Below are 23,863 nucleotides of genomic sequence, written 5' to 3' on the forward strand. Positions count from 1 at the left end.
GTCATTAAGTGTTTGATTAAACTTTCAGACTCAAGATAAAACCAGACTGAAAAAAAAATTACGCTTGACGCCACGTGCCACACAAATTTACCGTGGTTTTAAGGCGTACGCTCTGATCACGTGCAAGTCGAAAATTCAAGTTGTTGTTTCCGTAGGGAGTTAGTGAGTTTTGACCCATGACACGTGATTCGTTCACCTCAAATCAGAAAACGTATTTGAGTTGGGAGGTAGAACAAATTTATTTGTTCATTTATTTATTTTTTGACTTTTTGTGTGTAGACCGCATTAAAAGTCGATCATATAAGATTTGCAAAGAATATATTTTCCCTTTCATCCTTCTCATAGGCATAGGCGGCATGTTATTCCTATTACATATGACTGATACATATTAATGCATCATTGCAATGAGCGCGCATCTCTTACTATTTCCATTGGCAGGTCGACACGAAGCCCACATTTACTGCCTGAATTGCTTTGGAGAAGGGGAGAGTGCACAGAATACTCAAGAAAGTTGTGACAAAAACATCGTTTCCGAGGATTGCGGGGAAGAAAAATGGGTGCGCGGAGTGGAAAGTTTCCAGACAGAGGACGGTTTTGAATTTAATTGTGGATGTTAGACCAAAGAGGAATATAAAGAATACGCAGCTGAAGGTGCACCCAGCGCTAAAGGAACTTGTGTTGTAGCAATGTGTGATACCACCACTTGTAGTCCTGATGAACTGCCTGTAACTGGTGGTAATTTTAAGGGCAAATATTTGTTTGGAAAGTACCTGTTATAACAGAGGAAGTAAAATTGCTGAACGCTAAACAATTTTTTCCGTTTATTTAGCTTGAATCTTCTAACTTTATTATAAGGTACGAAAACGTGAGGCCCTTTTAGAACTGTTACTTATCTTCAGTAGTTCCACAATCATTGCATGAGAGTAAAACACAAAATGATATCAATAGAAATTCAAACAACGTACACAAAATACGTTACACGACACATGACAATGTAATCATGTTACAACCACTAAATTCCGAAAACATTCGCTTCTAGGCGTTCTCTAAGAAATACTTATTCTTTTCACTTTTGAATATTTAATTTGAATACTCTTATTTTCTGAAATGATTAAAATGTTGTTATTTCCTGAATTTACTATTAATTTGTGATAACTTCTAAGATTCTCAAAACTGTCCTATAAACTAATCTGTTCAAGTCTGTAAGATAAAATAGTAGACTCGAATATTGCGGGATTCATTTTTAAAATTAAGTTTGCAAAAGCCTTTACGATACACAATGATACGACTCAGATGCTGTATAATCAGACGAAAAGCATTTTCCTGCAAACTCAATGTTGGCCAGTTAGCTATGTACACTAAAAAAGCTAATAGTATTTAGTAGTCTCGTAATAACAAGTCAAAAGAGTCCTCCCATCAGTATTGATAGACGCACTGAACAACCTAAAAGGTAAGACAAAGCAACACTGTTAGCTCCTATTGATTGGAACCTTTGATCACTTTATTAACCTTCTCTGAAGCTATTGATAATTTCATTTCCTTGCAGGAACAAAGAAGAGCGTCATGGCAACCACAAACGTGCAACGCAAGTATTGTAGTATTTTACATAATAAGTTTGCACTTTTGAAACACGTTTTACGTATCGTGTAAATTAATTCGGTCATCTCAGATTTTCAAGAAGTGCCAAAGTATTGTGATTTGTGCGTGACAAAGGAAACTGCACCAAGTCGAAACTTCAATAATATTACTTAATTTCCGATTGTATCATCTCGACATTTAACAAACACTTAAGTACCTTTAGATATATTGAAGTTCATCTAATCGCCTTTAACAAAGTCCAAGGTAACATCATCACCGATGAGTACAAATGGAGCCCAGTGCTTCACTTCGCTAAATTTCCCAGACTCTCTCAGACACCTCATGGCGCGGTTCAGAGATTCACTGGAACTTCTTCCTTCCGCTAGGTGAAGGTAGAAACTCTTCATGAACTCCAGAGTGGCTTCGTCGTCAATTGCCCATAGGGACACAAGAACAGAACGAGCACCGGCACCCAAGAAGGCTCGTGCAATGCCAACCACACCCTCAGCCTTAATCTCACCATGGCCACTATGGCAACAACTTAGCACAACCAGTCCTGCTCGCATTTGAACTCTCATCACATCACTCATTCTTAGCAGGAAGTCTTCTTCAACAAGGATATGGGATGCTAGCGTAGGGTTTGGTGCCAAAGCAATTTCTCCTGTTTCCATTCTACCATGTGCTGCAATGTGCACCAAAGCAACTGAGGAGAGTTTTCCCAACACTTGAGCTTTTGTTGCCTCTTTTCCAGTGAGGGGAATAGTGTTGAGTATTTCCCCAATCACCAGTACTTCCTTCTTTGCAAATGAAAGCTGTTCTAGCCTTAACCCATGATAACGAACTTGCTCTAAGCATGGATCACCAACAAGCAGCGCCCCAGACTTCTTGTGGTAATCTGGTAAACAATCTCTGATCAGTTTCAAACTATTCAATGACGGAATGACCCGGATTCTGAAAGACTCGCTTAAGTACTTTGAATTAGAATCCATGAATGCAGCATAAGGAGCCAAGCATAATGGACCTTCGGGAACAAATATCAGTTCATTGCCATTAATCAAGTCTTTGATGGGGCTAATGATAACGTCATACAGTGTTCTTAAAGGATTGGTATCTGAGTGTGTTGGTTGGGATATGATTTGATCCCTCTTCTTTAACAGGTATCCCCCGCTTTTCCTATCCAATGAACGATCTTCGCATCTCACACCACTACTGACACCAATTTTCTCACGAGCATTGTGAATTAAAGACTTCAACACTCTGCTCGCATTTTCCTTCGAATTATTATCACTGATTTGTTTTCTTCTTAATTGAACATCTTTTCCATTTTGAATAATCCAGAAAATTATTTCTCTTTCGTGAACTGCCATAAAGACTGTATCTGAAGGGAGGCAATTTAATGTGTCGCAAGTCATTTTTTCTCCATTATGTGGTGTTTTAGTTTCGTACTTTGAATTCATAAGATCTCTTAGAGCTTGTGCACGTCCTTGCTCAGCAGCAAACAAAGCCTCAACTACGTCACCTTGTTTTAAAATCAGGCGCCATAATCTGGTATAAACCACATTATTAACATTGCGGTAGCTAATTGTCCACTCATCTTTACCTTGCAGATTCTGCCTAAGATCATTGAACAATCGGACGCTAGAATGATAACAATCAAGGGCTTTCTTCAGAGAACATTGAGATTCAAAGCAAATACCAAGATTACCATAGGAACTTGCTTCTCCAGCTCTGTCTCCCACCTCTTTGGATATTTTTAGATCTAGTTCATGGTAGTCGATGGCTTTTTTGAAATCTTCCAGACTGTGATAAGCATTGCCAAGATTAGCATACGAGCTTCCTTCTCCAGCCCTGTCTGCCACTTCTTTGGCAATTTTTAGATGACGTTCATGGTAGTCGATGGCTTTTTTGAAATCTCCCAGACTGTGATAAGCATTGCCAAGATTACCATACGAGCTTCCTTCTCCAGCCCTGTCTCCCACTTCTTTGGCAATTTTTAGATGACGTTCATGGTACTCGATGGCTTTTTTGAAATCTCCCAGACTGTGATAAGCATTGCCAAGATTAGCATACGACCTTCCTTCTCCAGCCCTGTCTCCGACTTCTCTGGCAATTTTTAGATGACGTTCATGGTACTCGATGGCTTTTTTGAAATCTCCCAGACTGTGATAAGCATTGCCAAGATTACCATACGACCTTCCTTCTCCAGCCTTGTCTCCCACTTCTTTGGCAATTTTTAGACGACGTTCATGGTACTCGATGGCTTTTTTGAAATCTCCCAGTCTTTGATAAGCATTGCCAAGATTACCATACGAGCTTCCTTCTCCAGCCCTGTCTCCCACTTCTTTGGCAATTTTTAGATCTAGTTCATGGTACTCGATGGCTTTTTTGAAATCTCCCAGACTGTGATAAGCATTGCCAAGATTAGCATACGACCTTCCTTCCCCAGCCCTGTCTCCCACTTCTTTGGCAATTCTTAGACGACGTTCATGGTACTCGATGGCTTTTTTGAAATCTCCCAGACTGTGATAAGCATTGCCAAGATTACCATACAAGCTTCCTTCTCCAGCCCTGTCTGCCACTTCTTTGGCAATTTTTAGATAACGTTCATGGTACTCGATGGCTTTTTTGAAATCTCCCAGACTGTCATAAGCATTGCCAAGATTACCATAGGAGCTTCCTTCTCCAGCCCTGTCTGCCACTTCTTTGGCAATTTTTAGATGACGTTCATGGTAGTCGATGGCTGTTTTGAAATCTCCCAGACTGTCATAAGCATTGCCAAGATTAGCATACGAGCTTCCTTCTCCAGCCCTGTCTCCCACTTCTTTGGCAATTTTTAGATGACGTTCATGGTACTGGATGGCTGTTTTGAAATCTCCCAGACTGTGATAAGCATTGCCAAGATTACCATACGACCCTCCTTCTCCAGCCCTGTCTCCCACTTCTTTGGCAATTTTTAGATCTAGTTCATGGTACTGGATGGCTTTTTTGAAATCTCCCAGACTGTGATAAGCATTGCCAAGATTACCATACGAGCTTCCTTCTCCAGCCCTGTCTGCCACTTCTTTGGCAATTTTTAGATGACGTTCATGGTAGTCGATGGCTGTTTTGAAATCTCCCAGACTGTCATAAGCATTGCCAAGATTAGCATACGAGCTTCCTTCTCCAGCCCTGTCTGCCACTTCTTTGGCAATTTTTAGATCTAGTTCATGGTACTCGATGGCTGTTTTGAAATCTCCCAGACTGTCATAAGCATTGCCAAGATTACCATACGACCTTCCTTCTCCAGCCCTGTCTCCCACTTCTTTGGCAATTTTTAGATGACGTTCATGGTACTCGATGGCTTTTTTGAAATCTCCCAGACTGTGATAAGCATTGCCAAGATTAGCATACGACCTTCCTTCTCCAGCCCTGTCTCCCACTTCTTTGGCAATTTTTAGATGACGTTCATGGTACTCGATGGCTTTTTTGAAATCTCCCAGATGGTAAAAGGCGTTGCCAAGATTACCATAGGAGTGTCCTTCTCCAGCCCTGTCTCCCACTTCTTTGGGAACGTCGATGTAACAGGTTTCTTCTTCTGTGTTAGCTTTCATATCTTTGGTAGTATTCGGTAAAGTGGTGGTATTTTCCTATGAGACAAAAACTTATGTCATTTAATGACGAAAGCATGAATATTTAGCCAAAAAGTGTACAAAGTGCTAAATTCGGGATTTATATAGCTGAAAGTATCGATACCGTTTTAAAACAACGCTTTGGTGGTTAAACAGGTCTAGCCTGAACCAATGAACCGGTGAAAGTCTTGGGAATCTTTATTTCGTGTGCTAGTATGGGCAATGAACGGAAAAACTTTACTAAGAAAGTGGATAATCTTAAGACAAAACTTGCAGCTTGGCGTTTGCGTAAACGTTCTCTGTTTGGGAGTGTCTCAAATTGTTTACTCAGCTTCGATGGATGACACTCCAAACAAATATGCATCTCTAACCCAATCGCTACCTTTCCAATTCTTATGGAAAAACAAACCAGATAAAAACAACAGAGAAGTTTTATATCAGGATTATGGCGATGGTGGTTTGCGGTTGAAATTAAGTCCCTGCGCTTAACGTGGACGCTTAACTGATGACGAAGAAGATGATACTTGGTCAGCAATTCCAAAATTTTATTTTATAAAATATGGGGTTTTTTTTATTTTCTCTCATGCTCCAACTATGATAAGAAATTTCTAAAGGATTCAGACATACCATCCTTCTACAAGGATATCTTGTTTTCTTTCCTGGACTTAACAAGTGTTTAAAACTCTCAGGATGAATAAGAGATGATTCTCTTTAATAATAAAGAGATCCTCATTAACGGGAGGACCGTTTTTTACCACAATTCCGTTGAAATGGGTGTCTTTACGCTGCATGATGTAATTGACGCCCACGGTAGTTTTTTACCAATTGAACTGTTCCAACAGCGTTATGGAATTAATTGTAATTTTTTCAAATATTCGCAAGTAATCTCTGCGTTCCCGAGCGTCTTACGGAAAAACGCCAAGGAGCGTGCTAAGCCTAATGTCAACTTTTTATTCGGCAGCACGTTATTTCAATTATCCTCGGTCTTAACCATCAACTTCTTGAAACTTAGCTGTAAAGACTATTATTGGCTTTTTCTCAATGAACGGAAGCCTCAGGCCACTAGTCCAATAAAATGGGACCGCAACTTTGCTCCGACGGCTTTGCCATGGAACCAAATATTTAATAGAGTGAAGGCTATTTGTAGAGAGAATCAACTGAGAGAATTTTACTTTAAACTAATTGATCGCATTGTCGTTACGAAGAAAGACCTTCGTCTCTATGGAATTACAGACAATAATAGATGTTTCTACTGTGGTGAGCCTGACTCAGTTCTTCAAACATTTCAAAACTGTAGTGCAAAAACTTCTTTTCACAATCGGCTGTTGAACTAGTTCAATGAGATGCATAACAACTCGATATTCCCGGCAAACTACGTATTATTGCTTGGTATGGTGTGTGGGAAGGGTAATAACAATGTTAGAAAATTTAATCTATGTTTATTATATGCTAAATATTATCTACATTATCTACATTATCTACATTATTAAGGTAAATGAGAGGAATCTTGACTGGATTGAATTTACTACAAAAGTAAATTGCAAGTTAAGAATAGAAAATCAAGTTTCTGGTATTCTTTTATGATGTTTCTTCGCATTTTGTCCTGTTAATGCTTTTAAAAGGCATTAGATTGATAAAAGGGCATGCCATTTTAAAGATAAGGGTAATTTGCAATTTGAAAAATACATGTATTGCCGTTACGAATGTAAAGCTCCTTAAAATAATTGTTAAAAGTAAGTAGGGTGGAGAAGCTGTCTTGTACTACAAGTCGTGTTTATAGCTCTGTTACATTGTAAGTAGTGTACGTAGCTTTTGTTATTGTTTTAGTGTAAAGTAGCAGCAAAAGTATCTTAAAGTGTAAGCAAACATAATAAAATAAATCCATAAAAAAACCAAAGTATATTAATTTTGCCCTTGGATTGCGATGGCTTTGTTTGAAGTCTAATGTTAGAATTACAAAAATATAATTATGCTGACAATTATTCCAGGGCGCTGCCAACCAATATACCCTTCTTCTGGATAAGAGTGGCTGGTTATAATATTAATAATCTTAATGTTTTACTTCCTTAACATAGAGGAGAGAAGTCAAAATGCCTTGGTTTTGCTGAATGCGGCCTTTGTATAGTTTAACAATATAGTTACATAAAGAGTGAAAAAGTTGTAAATAGTAAACACAAGGTAAGATAACATATACATGTACTCGTTACAAGATAAAATAAAAATATAAAACCACCCCTCTCCCCTAATCACTGATGAACTGGCCCTTAACCCGAAGCGCACTATTTTTTGTACCAATAAAATGGGGGCAAGGAGTGGTCTCAATTTTTAATTTAAATTGTCCAACATTGTAAGTGTTGAAGTAGTTTGATTAGCAATGGTCGCTCCCAGTAGAAACCATGCCTTGTCGCATTTCGGAACAGCGTGAAGAGAGGTGAAAATGTGATGCGGAGAGGAGTGTTTCCGAAGATCTTCATATATCTTCATACACGTTATCGCTGGCAAATTGACGTAAAGATGAGCACCTACGTATCGCGGAATTGATAACTGCCGTAGTTTCCACTCTCTATCTCCTCAATACAGTAAAAAAAGATTGCGGACGGGAGATTAGCATAACGTGCTAGTGGTCGGACGTGTTTTTCGTTGCTCCTCGAAATGGCGGAGTAACAAGTGACCACGTTCCCGAAGCTAATCATTGAAATGCCTGAAGATAGTGGAAAACCTAATGAGGCCAAAGAAGGAAGAAGTAGGAAACATCAAAGAGGAAGCAGCTCCAAAACGGACGAAGAAACTAACGATTCTGACATGATTTGCGGTCAACATGGCGACCAAGTTGACCAAGACGACGACCACACAAGCGCTGTTCGCTTTGAAGAAATTAATCAGAAGCTTGTCAAGCTCTTGACTCTTTGTCCTCTAATTGAAGACCTTAAGACCCAGTTAGCGAAGCTAAAGGAAGAAAATACAGAACTAAAGAAATCATTACAATTGGCGACAGACGAAGTAAACGATTTGCGAAACAACCAGAATGAAATGAGAGCGAACTAAATAACTCCAGAGACATGTTGCAATATGTCCAGCAAGATCTCCAGATGCAGACCATACGCAACATTAAAATTGAAGCTCAGTCAAGACGAAGTAACATTAAATTCTTTGGAGTGCGAGAAGCAGAAGCTGAAAGTAACCCGTACGAAACAGAGAGGGTCGTAAAACTTCTTGTCAACGAGCTCAAAATGCCGAAGGAAGACGTGGCGAATTTAAAATTCGAAAGAGTACACCGCATGCCAACTAAACGTTCAGCAAGGACACCAACGAATAGACCAAGACCTTTTATAGCCAAGCTGAGTTTTTACAAAGATAAGGGCCGTATATTTAAGCACGTGAAGAATATCGACCCTGAGTTAAAGATCGGCGTCGCAGATGACTATCCCAAGGAAATAGATGAAATGAGGAAGGCGCTACTACCAGTGCTAAGAAAGGCCATGAGGGAAAAGGCTTCAGCCTCGTTCAACGTGGACAGACTTGTAATTAATGGTCAAATTTACCGTGGACCTGAAACTGAGAAGTTTCCTTTCTATTCAAAAGTTTTGTCTTCGTAAAATCGCTATCTGATCTTATTTAAATCACAAGACAGCTTCGGGAATCCATCTTGCACGGTAAGCTGTCACATTTTCAAGGGAGTTCTTTACATTTAGGTCATATGCATACTTGAGACTCCCTTGCCTCCTTTGCTAATTGTTAGTAAAGTAGTCAAAAGTGCCAGATTCTAACTTTGCCGTCGTTGATTGCTTTGCCCTAGAATTTCCTAAATTTTCGCGGCTTTAACTGTACAAATTTGATAAATTTATGCTGGCACCTTTTCATTTATTTGTGTTTAGGTTGGTTTTATTTTTCAGTATCGATTTTCGTTTACATATCAAGAACGAGTACCCAATTACGTTTAAAAGATTCCGTCTTACAGCCAACTACAGAAGATTTTATAATAATTTATATACCCAAATTCTAATGTTAGTTACACCGGTGGCTTTGTCATCACCGCAAAAATTCTCCAATTTTATTCAAACCAATTTATTAAGATTTGAATATGACAACCCCTTTTAAAGCATCTTTTTGCTCACTTAATGCCAGAGGTTTAAACCATGCACGAAAAAGACGACAGTTGTTTAGGTGGCTTCATAATTATAAATTTGACGTAATATTCCTACAAGAAACTTACTCAACACAAACTGTTGAAGCGATATGGAAATCTGAATGGGGAGGGAACATCATTTACAGTCACGAAACAAATCATTCAAAAGGTGCTGTAGTTCTCTTTAACCCCAAACTGGATGTACGCATAGGGAGCTCTGAAGCTGACAAAAACGGGAGATATTTACTACTAGAAGCTTCCATATTTGAGTCTACATTTTTGTTTTGTAACATTTACAGCCCAAATGACAGTAACAGTCAAATCACATTCTTCTCAAAGCTCAGTGACAGTCTCAGGAGGCACGCTGATATGCAAATTGTTCCAGGAGGCGATTTCAATTGCGCTCTAGCACCTTTGGATAAAATTGGCAGAACTTCAACTGAGAGAAAAAAGACAGTAATTAGCAAAATCAAAAACTTGTGCACGAATTTTGACCTCCAAGATGTGTGGAGATCACAACACCCCAGAACATCACAATACACATGGCGCAATAACTCGTTGAAAGTGCAATGCAGGCTAGATTATTGGCTGGTTTCAAAAGAATTGTCAGCGCTTGCGACAGATTCCGGAATCGTCACCTCAACAATATCAGATCATTCTGCAATAACTCTTCACCTGCAATCAAAATAGTATGTTCAACGAGGTCCAGGTTTTTGGAAGATAAATAACTCTCTTTTAAGTGATGAAAGGTTTGTACAGGATCTATCGAGTAAGATACCGGAGTTCAAGACAAAACACGATTATTTGGATGACAAAGGCCTATACTGGGACATGATTAAAATGGAGGTGAGAGGTTTCTGTGTTCAATATACAAAACGAAAAAACAGGGAACGCCGCAATACCGAAAAGCACCTCCAACAACAAATTGATCATTTGATGAACCAGCTTAAGACTGACAGAACAAAAGAAAACATATCAAAATTTTACCGTCTCAGAGCAGAATATAATGCGATAGCTGAATACAGAACAAAAGGCGCTATAATAAGAAGCAGGACACGTTGGCATGAAAATGGCGAAAAAAACACTAACTATTTTCTGAATATGGAAAAAAGACAACATTGTAAATCTCACATTTCAAAGCTTAAAACAAACGACGATAAGGAGATCAACGATCCTAAAACAATCTTAGAACAAGGAAAAATGTTCTATAAAAACCTATATACTGCGGCGCACGGTAACGACTCGAATTATGAACTATTCTTTGAAAATTCAAATATTGCTAAACTCGATGCAACTCAACAAGAGGAACTTGAGCGTCCGCTTCTCAACGAGGAGTGCTTTCTCGTATTAAAACAGTGTTCCAAAAATAAAACCCCAGGAACAGATGGCCTTTCTGTAGAATTTTATTTGCGGTTCTGGTCTTTGCTAGGAGAAGAAATGGTACAAAGTCTCAACTACGCATATGAACACGGACAACTGTACATAACGCAAAAACAGGGCATTATCAAGGTGATACCAAAAAAAAGGAAAGACAAGTCAGTCATTCCTTGAAAACTGGAGACCCTTAAGCTTACTCAATGTTGATTACAAAATCGCTACCAAAGTTATAGCACACAGGATTTCAAGTGTTCTTCTAATCATTGTCAATGAAGACCAAACCGGATATGTCAGAGGCCGGTAAATCGGTCAAAATATAAGGCTAATCACAGACATCATGAAGGTCACAGAACTAGAAAGTATACCTGGTTTAACCATTTTTATTGATTTTGAAAAAGCATTCGATACGGTGGATTGGAACTTCCTCTTCAGGGCGCTGCAAGGTTTTAACTTTGGCCCATGCATTCAAAAGTGGATTAGAACTTTTTACACCGATTGCTCCAGCTGTTTTATCAACAATGGATTCGCATCTGAGTTTTTCAAACTCGAAAGGGGTGTCCGTCAAGGTTGTCCGCTCTCAGGCTCTCTCTTTGTTCTATGCGCAGAAATTTTAGCTAACGCCATTAGAAATGACAACACCATCAAAGGAATAAAAATTCATGACAAAGAATTTAAATTGTCCCAGTACGCTGATGATACGACTGCCTTTGTTTCTGACACGAAATCTGCAACAAATTTATTCAAACTTTTGTCAAACTTTCAAGAATGTTCTGGCCTAGAAATAAATAAAAGTAAAACTGAAGGAATGTGGTTAGGCGCAAGCCGCAAAAACACAGCAAAAACCCTGGGAATTGCTTGGCCAGCTAACTCTATACTCGCACTGGGAATTAATTTCTTGTACAATGATGAAATTGTTTACAATAAGAATTTTGAACAGAAACTAATCAAAATGAAAAGCCTGCTTAACTTGTGGTATCCTAGAAACCTTACACTTTATGGTCGCATAACGATTCTAAAATCCTTGGCGATTTCCAAACTCGTTTATAATACATCTGTCCTAACTTTTCCAACAAAATTCATCGCCATGGTAAATCAAGCAATTACGCAATTTGTATGGAATAAGAAAGCTAAAATTAAATACAGAACAATGATAGGGCCGAAAGAGCAGGGAGGGCCGGCTAGACATGCCGGATTTTCAAATAATCAATGAAGCGCTTAAAGTTGTTTGGGTAAGAAGATTAAGTGACAGCAATGGAACCGCAAGTTGGAGTCATATCCCTCTTTCCTATCTACAACCAGCTGGTGGTCTGTTTCTTCTGCAGTTTAATTTTGACTTAAAGCTACTTAAAGTTGATATACCGATTGATTTCTACAAAGAAGCTCTGTGCGCCTGGCAAAAAATTAACTGCAGTACTTCTAATACGAAAAAGCAGGTACTGAATGAAATAGTTTGGAACAATCATCACATAAAGATAGAAGGATATTCCATTTATTACAAAAAATGGCACGATGCTGGATTAACTAAAGTTGAAGACTTTTTTTCAAGGCAACAGATTCCTAACTTTTGAGGAATTCCGTAGCAAGCTCAAAATTAACACAAACTTCTTAAACTATTTCGGTCTATGCCACGCAGTCCCTCAAAAATGGATCAATATTCTCAAAGGAAATGTTACTGAACCCTTGGAAAAACGTTCTGAGAAGGATAAGATATCTTTAGATAAACTCTCTTGCAGATCAGCAACTAAATTCTTTGTTAAGAGTAAATTCGTTACGCCTACAGCTGAACGAAGGATGAAAGAAACCAGTCTAAAAGAACATACAATACAACTCATTTATACGCCTTTCCTTTAATGTTACAAAAGACACTAGACTCGCCATTTTCCAATACAAAATAATTCATTACATTCCACCCACAAATTCGACACTTTTTAGAGATTCATTAAAGGAACATGATAAATGTCACCTCTGTGGAGAAAGACAAACGTTAACCCACCTTTTTGTTACCTGTTCTGAAGCTCAGCATTTTTGGTCTCTCTTTACTAATTGGTGGAGCTCCAAAAACGGGGATAGGATCACTCTCGATAAAAATGAAATAATATATGGCGTAACAGATAACTTCGCTCGTCATCTTGGTTTAAACCTCTGCATTATTATAGCCAAATATTATTTATATACTGCCTCAAGAAAAGAAGAAGAGTTTTATTTCGACGCTTTCTTGGCGATGTTGACAAACAAAATTAAAATTGAGAAACAAAAATCTAAGTCACAAATTAATATGTGAGAAAGCCTCCTATTGTAGCTTACCCCTCAGTTACATGAAAGATATTAACAAATTGTAATGTAAGATATTATTGTAATGTAAGCTATTAAAATCGTAAATAATGTTAGTAATGTAAGTTTTGTTATTATCGTTAAATTGTAAGTTATGTTGACATTGTAAGTAGTAGGTAATTGTTGTATGTAATGTAATGTAAGATAATGCAATAAAAAAAAAGTGTTGGGAACTAAAAAAAAAAAAGAAAAAAAAAAGATTGAGGACGATGTTTATTCGTATGCTTATGCTTTCAGCAGCGCGCTTTCATTTGATGTAAGGACAAGCATAAGTTCTCCTTTTTGCGTTTCCATTTGACAATCACATCATGAGCTCGAGATTTCTATCACTTGCTAGATGACGAGGGCTCAGCTCCACTCAGCTATGACATATACAAATCGAGAGCGAATAATCTGATTGTTTGAGTATAAATCTACAAGTTGTTAAAAACTTTATCCAAGTTCTTTTCACGGACACTTCGAAAAGATAAAGAAGCGGCCGCCATTTTGTTAACAACCGCGGGCTACAAGAGTACTCGCACTCTACAATTAGATTATGAGCTCGAGATTTTTTATGAGGTAATAGTTGACGAGGCCTTCGGCCTCGTCAACTATCGCCTCATAGAAATCGAGAGCGAATAATCTAATTTTTTTAGTAGAATTCCGACTGAAATAAACGCAAATAACGGTTTCTAATGATTTTTCTACGCATTATTGAACTTTACGTTTCAACGAAATCAAAAGTTCAAAAACTTCGGAAAAACGTCCACAATAGTATATGAGTAACTCAGCCAATCAGATTGCAGCATCTGCATTAGTATAATAGTAGAATTCTACTAAAACAAAATAGATATTAAGTAGCGTAGTCAATAAAGAGAACAGCATTAGTGACAGAATGCTTGTATATATAGAGAAAACGGATACAAACAAAAAGATGTTGTTTTCTATTTCGTCTTACATGTATTTTAATTCTCGAACTGTAAATTATCTTTGCTCGAGTCATTGTTACGTTAACAGCTCGTGCTAGCTCTCTGCTTCAAATTAAGCAATCGACCACTCTTTCTATTGGTTTACTGGCGCAATAAACTACGCGGGATGTTGGGAGAACACGAGAAAAGTTTGTAAATCATTCGCTTAACGGCTCGTGATTTACATACTTTTCGAGTGTTCCTCCAACGTCCCAAGGGGTTTATTGCGCCGGTGAACCCAAAGACAGAGTGGTCTATTGCTTTTATGAAATAACTGTGGAAAAAGTCTGTCAATGAGGAGAAAATTTATTGTACTTTCGTGATCAAGTTGCTTATTGTAATCAAATTCGTGACATGACGCGACAAACCAATCACAGCGACTGAAAGAATGAAAGCACAGACTCCGCCCCGGATACGAAATCCGCAGAGCAAAGCGACGAAAACATTTCACGCTAAGAAAGTTTTAAGAAACGAAAGGAAAAGGTCATCGGTGAAAGGCAAATAGCATATTAATTAACTCAAAGGAATCGGTGGACTCGGTCATCACGAAAGTAAAAGGCTGTACGAAAAGTGTGCAAATAGTCCAAACTTCATGTGCTGCGAAGTGATTCAACGCAATTTTAAACGATAACTTTCCAAAGTTTTGCGAATGGAATAAAGGTTAGTAACAGAAACGCTGTCTCCGAAGTTTATTCAGAATATATTTACTTATGCTGGAGGCTATGGTTCCCGCGTAGAGCTGCCATAGATCGAAAACCGCTGTTTACCGGTACAATAGAACATAGGTTTAGCAACTCTATTGACCAATCAGAGCGTGCGTAGTATCTCAGTTATTTTATAATGAGTAATAGAAGTATATCTCATTGCACGTTTCCGTACAAGAGGTTTCTTGTACAACATATATCAAGTCCGGCATTATTTAATCTCCCCTTTAAAGCCGAGAATATATCTTCCTCTAGCATTACTTACCTGGCCCTTCACGGAGAGAGTTTCGGGATTGCTCTTTGCTTCTTGTAATTTAACTCGATCTCCAACACACCTGGCTCGTAAATCTAGTAATGTCTTGTTAGTCTTGTCAATCTGTTTATGGTTAAGGCACATGACATAATTAAAATGTAACGGGTCAAGTGACTGAATATTCCCCCAGCTTGGGGAATATCCGAGTGATGTTCCCCAATTTTCAAGACTGCGCGTATTACGAAAAACATTTGAAGGATAACAAACACAATAGCCTACATTTAGCGCGACAATATGCTCGGATATTTGTCAAAGGACATTATATAATAGCTTCTCGGAGTAGATAATGTCCGTGGACAAATATCCGAGCATATTTTCGCGTCCAATGGAGACAGTTGTCATGTATACTAAGAAATTCGTTTAATAACTTCTATTTATGTTCATATTATTTATTGCGTTCGACGAAGGAGAACGCATAGTATTCCCAGGGGATTTAAAATGTCCCGCGGTTATCGATCGCGGTCGATGCCATATGATTTCAGGGTTTGAACGTCGTCTTGGAGTGGCTGTCTGGCTGGCTGGCTGGCTGGCTGCGTGGCACAAATGGCCTCGATCTCATGTGAGACTTTTTTGGCCGCCGGGAACTGGTAATGGCGAGTTGCGTGTCAAATCTACAAATCAAAGGTCTTGTTCTCATTCATAACATGGAGAAATTATTGCTTTGAGATTTAAAATAGAAAGGAAAATTACAAATCAATGTTCAGGTGGCCTCAGAATGGAAGATCAACGAGTACAGAGTCCTCAAAGCATAACGATCGGTTGTACGTTTTCAAGTAAGTTAAGTTCTGAATATCGATCGCGGAGTTAAAGCAGTTTCCCGGACTTTAGAGAACAAAAATAGTAATATACATTATTGTATGGCCAGCTCTGTGAGCGATCAGGATGAATCAAATCCTGCGCTGTGATTGGCTACCCGAGCGGGCAAGATGGAGCTATCTTGCCCGCTCGGGACTACCCGCCGTGTCCCGCAAGAAAAATTTCCCCAAAAGTCATATAGTAAATTCTTTATTGACCAAGCTTGTTCGGTCAAGATAACTGGATATTGACCTCGTTCTTTTTTTGCGAGGTTATGGACCTCGACTCCGTCTCAGTCCATAAACACGCAAAAAAGAACTTGGCCAATATCCAGCTATCTTGACCTCACACTTGTTCAATAACCCATATGTATTACTTCGAAGTTGAATTTAACTTTTGGAACGATTGCAAACGCCACGGCCGATAAAATGAATGCAACAGTCGGAGACGTCGTCGGCAAAAACTCAAGCTTTCGCTTTAGTGTGAAGAATTAATTCAGTCATGCTGCTGTGCAGTGAAGCGCGTTAGCAAAAATTTTGAACATCTTTTGCTTTTACATAGGTTTCTTCACCTCGGGTGAATAAAAATTCATTGTTATTGAGCTTGCTTTTGCATTTCTTTTCAATTGGTTCCGTGTATTTATGAATTTAGGAATTTAGGATTTAAAAGTGAACAGAAACTTGTTGCACGCTGGATTGCTGCATATTTAATTTACGGCGACCTCCACGCGGTTTGCTTAGTTTATTCGGTTTCATTCAAATATATTTTTTGGAGTCTTATACAACTATCAAAGAACTGCTGAGAAAAGAACTAAGTGGCCACTAATTTAATACGGTTGAAATACGATTGATCTGAAAAATTGGCTTGTTTTTGTCGCGTTTTTGATTTACAACTTTCATCTTTCATGCGCAGCACTGTAATGTTTCGTCACGCGACGAAGAAATTATTTCATTTCTTGTTTTCAAATTGGTTTTTACTCGTGTCTTTCGCTTCTATTTTCCTTTGTTTTCTCAAATGTTGGCCGTTATATATAATGCAATAATGGAAACTTTTCGTTTTGTCCTCTGAAGTCAATGAGTTAAAACTTATTTCCCCTATTCAGTTTTCTCGGCTTCTGTTGGGCATTTTGTCGCACGGCAATGAAGTAATATAATTTCTTGTTTTCTTATCAGTTTTACACATCAGGTCGAGTTCTTTTTGTTCATATATTTTTAAATATTTTAGCTCTTTATTTATTCAACTTTAAATAAGCGACGTCGACTTGAAACCTGATCTTGTGTGTGTGCTAGATTTACATACCAGTTTGTGAACAGTGTGCCAAACACCTCATTTATCATGAATTTGTGTAAGTATTACAATTAAGTGTTCTTTTGGTGTAGAAGTGAACACTATTATTCAAAATATGTGTTTGTCATGAAAATCGACAAAAATAAATCGGGTTTCAAGAGTAATATTTATTCTGAAGACAGTATCCAAAGGTTTTAACTGTATTGACTCGAACGCACTCAGCTAATCCATGATTATTACTAGTATTATTTATATCAAGAGGGCACGGTAACGAATCCTACAATCTGATTGATTTTTTAGCGCGGTCCGGATTTTCCTATCTCTAACTTTGGTCTCGGTAACGTCTTCATATCAGGTGTTATCGTCGTGTTGATCAATTTTCGTGAGTAAACTAACTGTAATCGTCAACCTTTGCCCTTTTGTACACTTCCATCGACGATTTATCAACACAAGGCAGTGGCGGATCTAGGGCCCGGGCCCCTCTTATTTTGGGTAAAAAAAGGAAGAAATCACAGAAAGAAGAAAAGCCGGCAAGGCAATCAAAACAAAACCTGGGTTCCCCTTAGCTCAAGGTCTGGATCTGCCGCTGCAATGTTATCTCTATTCACTTAAAAGTGGCGAGGAAAGTCACCGTAAGTAAATTCAAACAAGTGCTTTGTTTGTGAGAGTTGTTTTGTTGTTTGTAGGTCGGCACTGTGATGGTGCATCATCTTGTGTTTTTCTTGACCTACTATTTTCACTAAGAAACGGGTCAATTTCAGTCGAGGCTACCTCTCTGATCGTTGGTGTATTTGAGAGAGTTTCTGTTGAATGCACTTAATGAATTTCCTCGCTTTCTACTATTTAATTTACGGTGTAAAAGCCTGATTTCAAGTGATTCCCAACAACTGACAGAAATTGTTTTCGCAGTACAACTTCAAACTTTGCGCAAAATTTAAACATTTTCAAGACCTCGCTCGCCTCCATATCCTCGTGTCCACGTGACTTTAGTCACGCGGACAATTGGTCAATTGACGACGTTTGGTGCTACTGGAGAATCTTTGTTTACAATATTTGCCTCATTACCATAAGCGATAGAGTTTCTGATGGAGCTACAAAGACATTAATAGTTAATATTGAAAGGGCACAGCAGGATTAACTGTCCCAAGGAATGTGTTGAATACGCGATGTTTTGAATACTTTTTGTGCGACGAGGGTTTACACGTAAAAGCTCAAAATTTTACAAAGAATGTATGGGCTCATTAGCGCTTTTGCCACACAGAAATTGTGATGTTTTTGAAAGCCAATATCTCCTCGAATATTACACCCAAAGAGCCAAAAATGTCACCACTTACTAAGTTTCACAAGCTCTTAAAGTTTCTCTAGTAAAATCGTGTCTAGCATGATGCCTTCTATGCGGAAAGTCGTATGTTAATGACGAAAAATGTAAACAATGACGTCAGCAAAGATTCGCTTACTGATTTTGGAAATACGAGTTTCAACCACGCTGTACAGATTTAAGACACTTTCCTTATTGATTTTTCGCGGGGACTGGGATGGAGAGCGTGGAGACTACTCAAACGTTTGTAGCTATTTTTGACAGGCCGTTTTTAGCGTTTTATTTTGTTAGTGTCGGAGTCCTCGGTTCACGCAACTAACATGCGCTTAAATCAAATTTGACAACAAATAAGAGGCTGAAAATGCTGAAGTGACGGATTTCAGTCGCGCAAAAAAAAAAAATCTAAAGATGACAATCAGTGGATTAAAAAACTAACTTCTAAGGTGCATTTTCTGCGAATTAGCAGACCGGTTTAAATGACAAAAAATTAATTGTTAGGTTTGTGATCAATATCTCCCTGTATATATACCACCATGGTCAGATCAGGGCATCAGGTCAGACCGAATTGGCTTCGTAATGCTTCCGAAAGTGTAACGTTTGTGTATCTCTTATTTTACATTTCAGGCTTAGCATGGGAGTAGCCCGTGTACATCCGGATGTACACAGTCTAAACTTTGAAGCAATCCGCGAATTCTGATCCGGAACTTATTCTCGTTGACTGGTTTTCGATTCTTCTGATATTAGTATCATTTCCATCCATGAAATATAACAACAAACAACAGATTTAAGCTTAAATTGTCTTAAACACAGAGCCGCGTGAACGTTCCTGAAATAGAAGACATGGAAAATCTAGGGATTGCAATGAGCCGATTTAAAACTATTGCATAATCCATACATTCCGAGAGGAAGAAAACAGGTATAACTTAAAGTTAATTAACAGCAGTGGCGGATCCAGACCTTGAGCTAAAGCGGGGGGGGGGGGGGGGGGGGGCTCGTTTTTGTTTTTCTTGCTTGCCCTGCCGGGTTTTCTTCCTTCTGCGATTCTTTTTTTAACCAAAACAAGGTGGGGAGGGGGGTGGCTGGGGGCGGGCCTCCCGTCCCCCTCCCCTAAATGCGCTACTTTTAACAATAAGGGTCGAATCGACCCTTGTCAAATTTTATCCGTAAAATTAACGGAGGTTAAAATGTATCCTGTCTAGTTGATCTAGTGTTACGCTTGCACTACACTTGTTTGGTTTGGCAGTGGATTTCTTCGCACAAGTGACACGAGACAGCCCAGGCATAGGGGCTTTGATTCACTATACGGACCTCCCAGCCAGTAAACAACATAGATATCTTCACGAAACACTAATCTATCCATTGCTATTTAATAAACTAAAATTGGTAAGTAATGTGGGCGGGTAGAAATTAATGTAAACTAGCACACCTAACAGGCGAAGAATGCTGTACACGGCATAGTTATCCAATGAGTGACTTATTTCGTGACTGCAAGAATCAAAGGCTATTTTTTGTAGGGAATTTGAATGAGAATTTGGCACGTTGCAGTACATAGGGATTTGACTTCACGTGAGAGTCAGTGCGAGAAAAAAATCACAGCAAAGTCATCTTGGTAAACCTTCAGAAAAATGGCGGCTCTGTTGATCTGAAAAGAAAGGCTGCCTAGAAATAGTGTGTAGATGAATAATATTGGAGAGAGCAACATTTTACTTTTTGTTACAATTACACACTTTAATGTTTAAGTTGTTCTATGAGTTGCCAAGCAACTGAGCATATAAAAATTGGCTTTCAAACCCTATATTATTTCCTAAAACTATTCTTCCTTTAAGTCGGAGATGGCTACTCGTTTCTCCTGATGAGAATTTCAATCAAGTAGCCCCTTGAAGTAACAACTCAAACTCCCAAGATTGTACAATGGAGAAGGGATTTGATAGAAGCCTCCTTAGATTTTTGCAATTACAATTTACTTTGAAATCATTGTGACTTTTGTAAATAGCCTGAAGCTACCATAACCACAGCTAGAGGGCTTCTTGACGGCCTATTATGCTTGGCGGGATTTTAGCGGCATTTACATATACGGCAGACAGAACACAACTTTTTCTAATTTACCCCTTAACAACATTCGCTAAAATCGCTGTAGGTAACATAATAGTTCCTTTTACAGCTGGCAAAGAACACGAATAATTGATGTTATAAAGGATACTGACAATCCCCTCTCACACCACGATATGGCGTCTCCATAACACTCTAGGTGCTCAAAAGCACTTGCACCTACAATAAATAATTTAATATCAGGTCAAAAATACTATCTACAATGCGCAGGTGGAAACATCCAAGACCTGATTTATTCCTGTTAAAAGCCATATTCGTCATTTGGTATTGGAGTCGAAATAGCTTCAAATGAAGGCTCATGCGAGGGAATCTCGTTGAAAAGATATTAATGTCATTTGCATTTGAAGAGTTCGATACGATAGCTGTTGACTTAGCAAATTGAAGCACGTTTTTCATGCGTCTGTCCTGTTATTGATCATGAATTTCGTCATAACATTGTCAAAATAGCTGTGGATCCATGAGGTGATAGCCGAGTGGATCCGCAGACTGGCTACTTTGACAATGTTATGACGAAATTTATTGTCAATGACAAGACAGACGCATGAAAAACTGGCGTCAATTTGTTCTTTTACAATAATAAATTGTCAAATTCCGCTCAGCCGCTCTTGCTCCTCGCGTCAACATCGCATAAGTTATAAGTTCAGGCGTCTGTTTGCATCTTGACAAAGAAAATTAGCCAACGAGCGCGCGATAAGTTCTGCAGTTATGGTAAAATTCATGTTATAAATCAGTTGAGTCAAGGATTTTTACCTGTTTCTATGGCCTTAATCAAAGTTGGTTCCAAATTGACGGCAGCCGTTGCATCATTCAGGGCCTCGTGGAAATTCCCTGAGTAGTAGAATTGAAAAAGACATTTCATGCACAGAAGACGAAGAAGTAGCGAAAAAGAAAAAGCGATAAGAGGTCACGAGATTGTAGAGATATGCAATGTGCGTGTCTTCTTTCAATGCTCAGACCCCTCTCAACTTAGTGGCACGCAACGGATCTGTTCCGATCCTTGAAATACGGATGACTACCGATAACTCAAACCTCCTTGAGGGCACATTATGGGGAGTCATCGGGTGATGGGAACAAACGACCGGGCAGTAGGAATAAAACTGTTGCGTTTTAATCAGGTTTAATACTGAGAAAGAGTAAAACTTGAACGATTCTTCGCCAACACAACCAAGTAAATTAGATCTGAGGGGAATAAAACAAGACAAGCTAAACAACAGACCAATAAGGTTTTGGATTACCATCGCGTGAAGCGAGCTGAATTGCAACATTTTTCAAAGGTCGTCTTAGATTGATAGTAGGGACATTCCAAATGCAATTAACATATTTTTTATGCAGCAGCATCACTTAGCATCTCTCTTGACTTGACAATTAAGTTTTTATTTCTATGGACTAATAGTTTTCCCCGGAAAGTTAGTTTCCCAATATAATCTGTTCAAATGATAGTTTCTATTATAATCTTGAAAGGCTGAACGCAAAGAAAGCAACAACTTCTTTTGATTGTTGGATAAATTTGAAAATGACAAGATCAAAATCTTACCGAGATGGTAATAAGCTGTTGCCCTGTTGCGGTACAGCTTGGCATTCAGCTGGAAATCCTTACAGTTCACATGAATTCCTTCTGTGTAGCAGTATATCGCGTTACAAACTTCTTTTCTTGTGAATTCTTTGTCACCTTCTTCCTGATAGACTTCTGCTATCACTGAAAAAGCAAAGCAGATTTGATTAATAACTTATTTTGTACGGCTAAGCATTGTTTAATTTGTTTCCCTTACATTGTCCATTTTCTTGCAGAGTGAGACAGGCCTTATGCGCCACTCTCGCGCAAGGAGTTAGGTGAACGAGGGGTGAACACAGGTATCAGCAGCTAACATTATGTATTACTAGATTTTATATCCGAGCCTAAATTAACCCTGAAAAACACGTCTGAATAAAATGCCATTTAAATCTTTTCAGTTCTTTTCTGTGAAACAGTCTGTGAGTTGTCACTTTATTGCAGTAGTTACCATTTTTAACTAAATATCATTCTGTAAGTGTGTTATCAAAAAACACTTTAAGGCTTGTTTACAGTAGCGCCTAAGCATAACCCGACATACGCAGACGCAGTAACATGTTGATAATTAGCGACTTTTGTTTGGGAAAAGGCGCTAATTATCATCATATTGCTGCATCTGCGTATGTCGGCTTATGCTTATGGCAATGCGCTAGTGTAAACCAGCCTTTAGTCCACCCCAGTCTCGTTACACTACTACGAAGTGGAAGATAAAAGTGGTCCACGTGAACAGTTGTTTGTATCTCGGAGGAGCTTTACATGTAAGCCAAGCGGTTAATGATTTATTTTTTTTTATGAAGAAAAACAAGATATCAAATCACTGATTAACGACCTGATGTGCCCAGCTTTTGGGCCAAATTAAAATACAGTATAAGTGTTACTTTGATCAAATTTTTACCCCTTGAATTTTTAGGTTAATCATAGAATTCTACGAAAGATTATAAACACCGTTTACTGTATGCAGATATCTGCATTGGTTCTGGTGATATTTAAGTTCGAAAATGGGTCAACTATGCAAATGAGAGGACTGATGACGTCATACACTCACCCAAATATTACATTAAGTATATAAGTAGAACTATCTCGGTCAATTTGCAGCAAAACCCATTGAAACTTGCTAAGCTATTAGTTCTACATGCAACACAGCTATGACTATAATAATTTCAGTTCCCATGGAAACCCACTCTTTTCCAGTCCCCTCAAACCTAATTTCAATATTTTAGTGATTTTAGCTCGAAAAACGTTAAACAAGGCCATGAACTCCACCTAAGATATTTATATGCCTGCTAGATCATATTGATCAGGCACCATTGGCAAATATAATACAGAACGCTAAAGGTGGCCAGAATAGCCTTCAATATCGGGGAGGTCTGGAACCAGTATGTTGCCATGGTAACAAATATGTTAGGTTCATATTGTGGAGCACCTGTAGTAGAATCGTACTGCCAAGAATCAAACGTTACTGATTCAACCTAGCTGAGATATCTTTGTTCAGCACATTTGATCAAAATATGGTTGAATTTATGACGTCATCACTTAGCCAATTTGCATATCTCAAAAACTTTAATGTCTCTGGAACGAAAAGAGATATTTGAAAATAGTAAACAGCGTCTTTCCTCTCGCAAAGACTACTTGTCTAAGTTTTAAAAATGGCTTAAATAGGAAGGATGCGATTTTCTTCATAGTACCACTTTCATGTGACGTCACTAAAATTCAAACTACAAAACTATTGATCTTCCTGAGATTTTACTTTAACGATTTATAAGAGCAGCTGAAAACTAATATTCATACAAATTTTCGCTCCCAATGGGTTTTTGGTTTTGT

General features: G+C 38.5%; 1 protein-coding gene across 9 annotated transcripts in view; it reads right to left on the reverse strand.

Annotated features, from left to right (window-relative positions):
- Positions 1 to 797: 797 nt before the first annotated feature.
- Positions 798 to 23,863, reverse strand: part of LOC149117296 (uncharacterized) — a 138,634-nt gene continuing 115,568 nt past the window's right edge. For all 9 annotated transcript variants that reach the window (XM_089282931.1, XM_089282935.1, XM_089282932.1 and 6 more), the window contains 6 exons: positions 22,028 to 22,189; positions 21,244 to 21,321; positions 20,585 to 20,652; positions 14,937 to 15,047; positions 1,796 to 5,204; positions 798 to 1,443 (listed from right to left, as the gene is read on the reverse strand). In XM_089282931.1, coding sequence (XP_089139057.1) covers positions 1,818 to 5,204; positions 14,937 to 15,047; positions 20,585 to 20,652; positions 21,244 to 21,321; positions 22,028 to 22,189 — 3,806 coding nt within the window. In that variant the 3' untranslated portion in view covers positions 798 to 1,443; positions 1,796 to 1,817. The remainder of the gene's footprint in view (positions 1,444 to 1,795; positions 5,205 to 14,936; positions 15,048 to 20,584; positions 20,653 to 21,243; positions 21,322 to 22,027; positions 22,190 to 23,863) is intronic.

This window comes from Orbicella faveolata, unplaced genomic scaffold (genome assembly GCF_042242905.1).
Source record: "Orbicella faveolata isolate gen_17 unplaced genomic scaffold, um_ofav_v1 contig_12, whole genome shotgun sequence".
NCBI classification, from domain to species: domain Eukaryota; kingdom Metazoa; phylum Cnidaria; class Anthozoa; order Scleractinia; family Merulinidae; genus Orbicella; species Orbicella faveolata.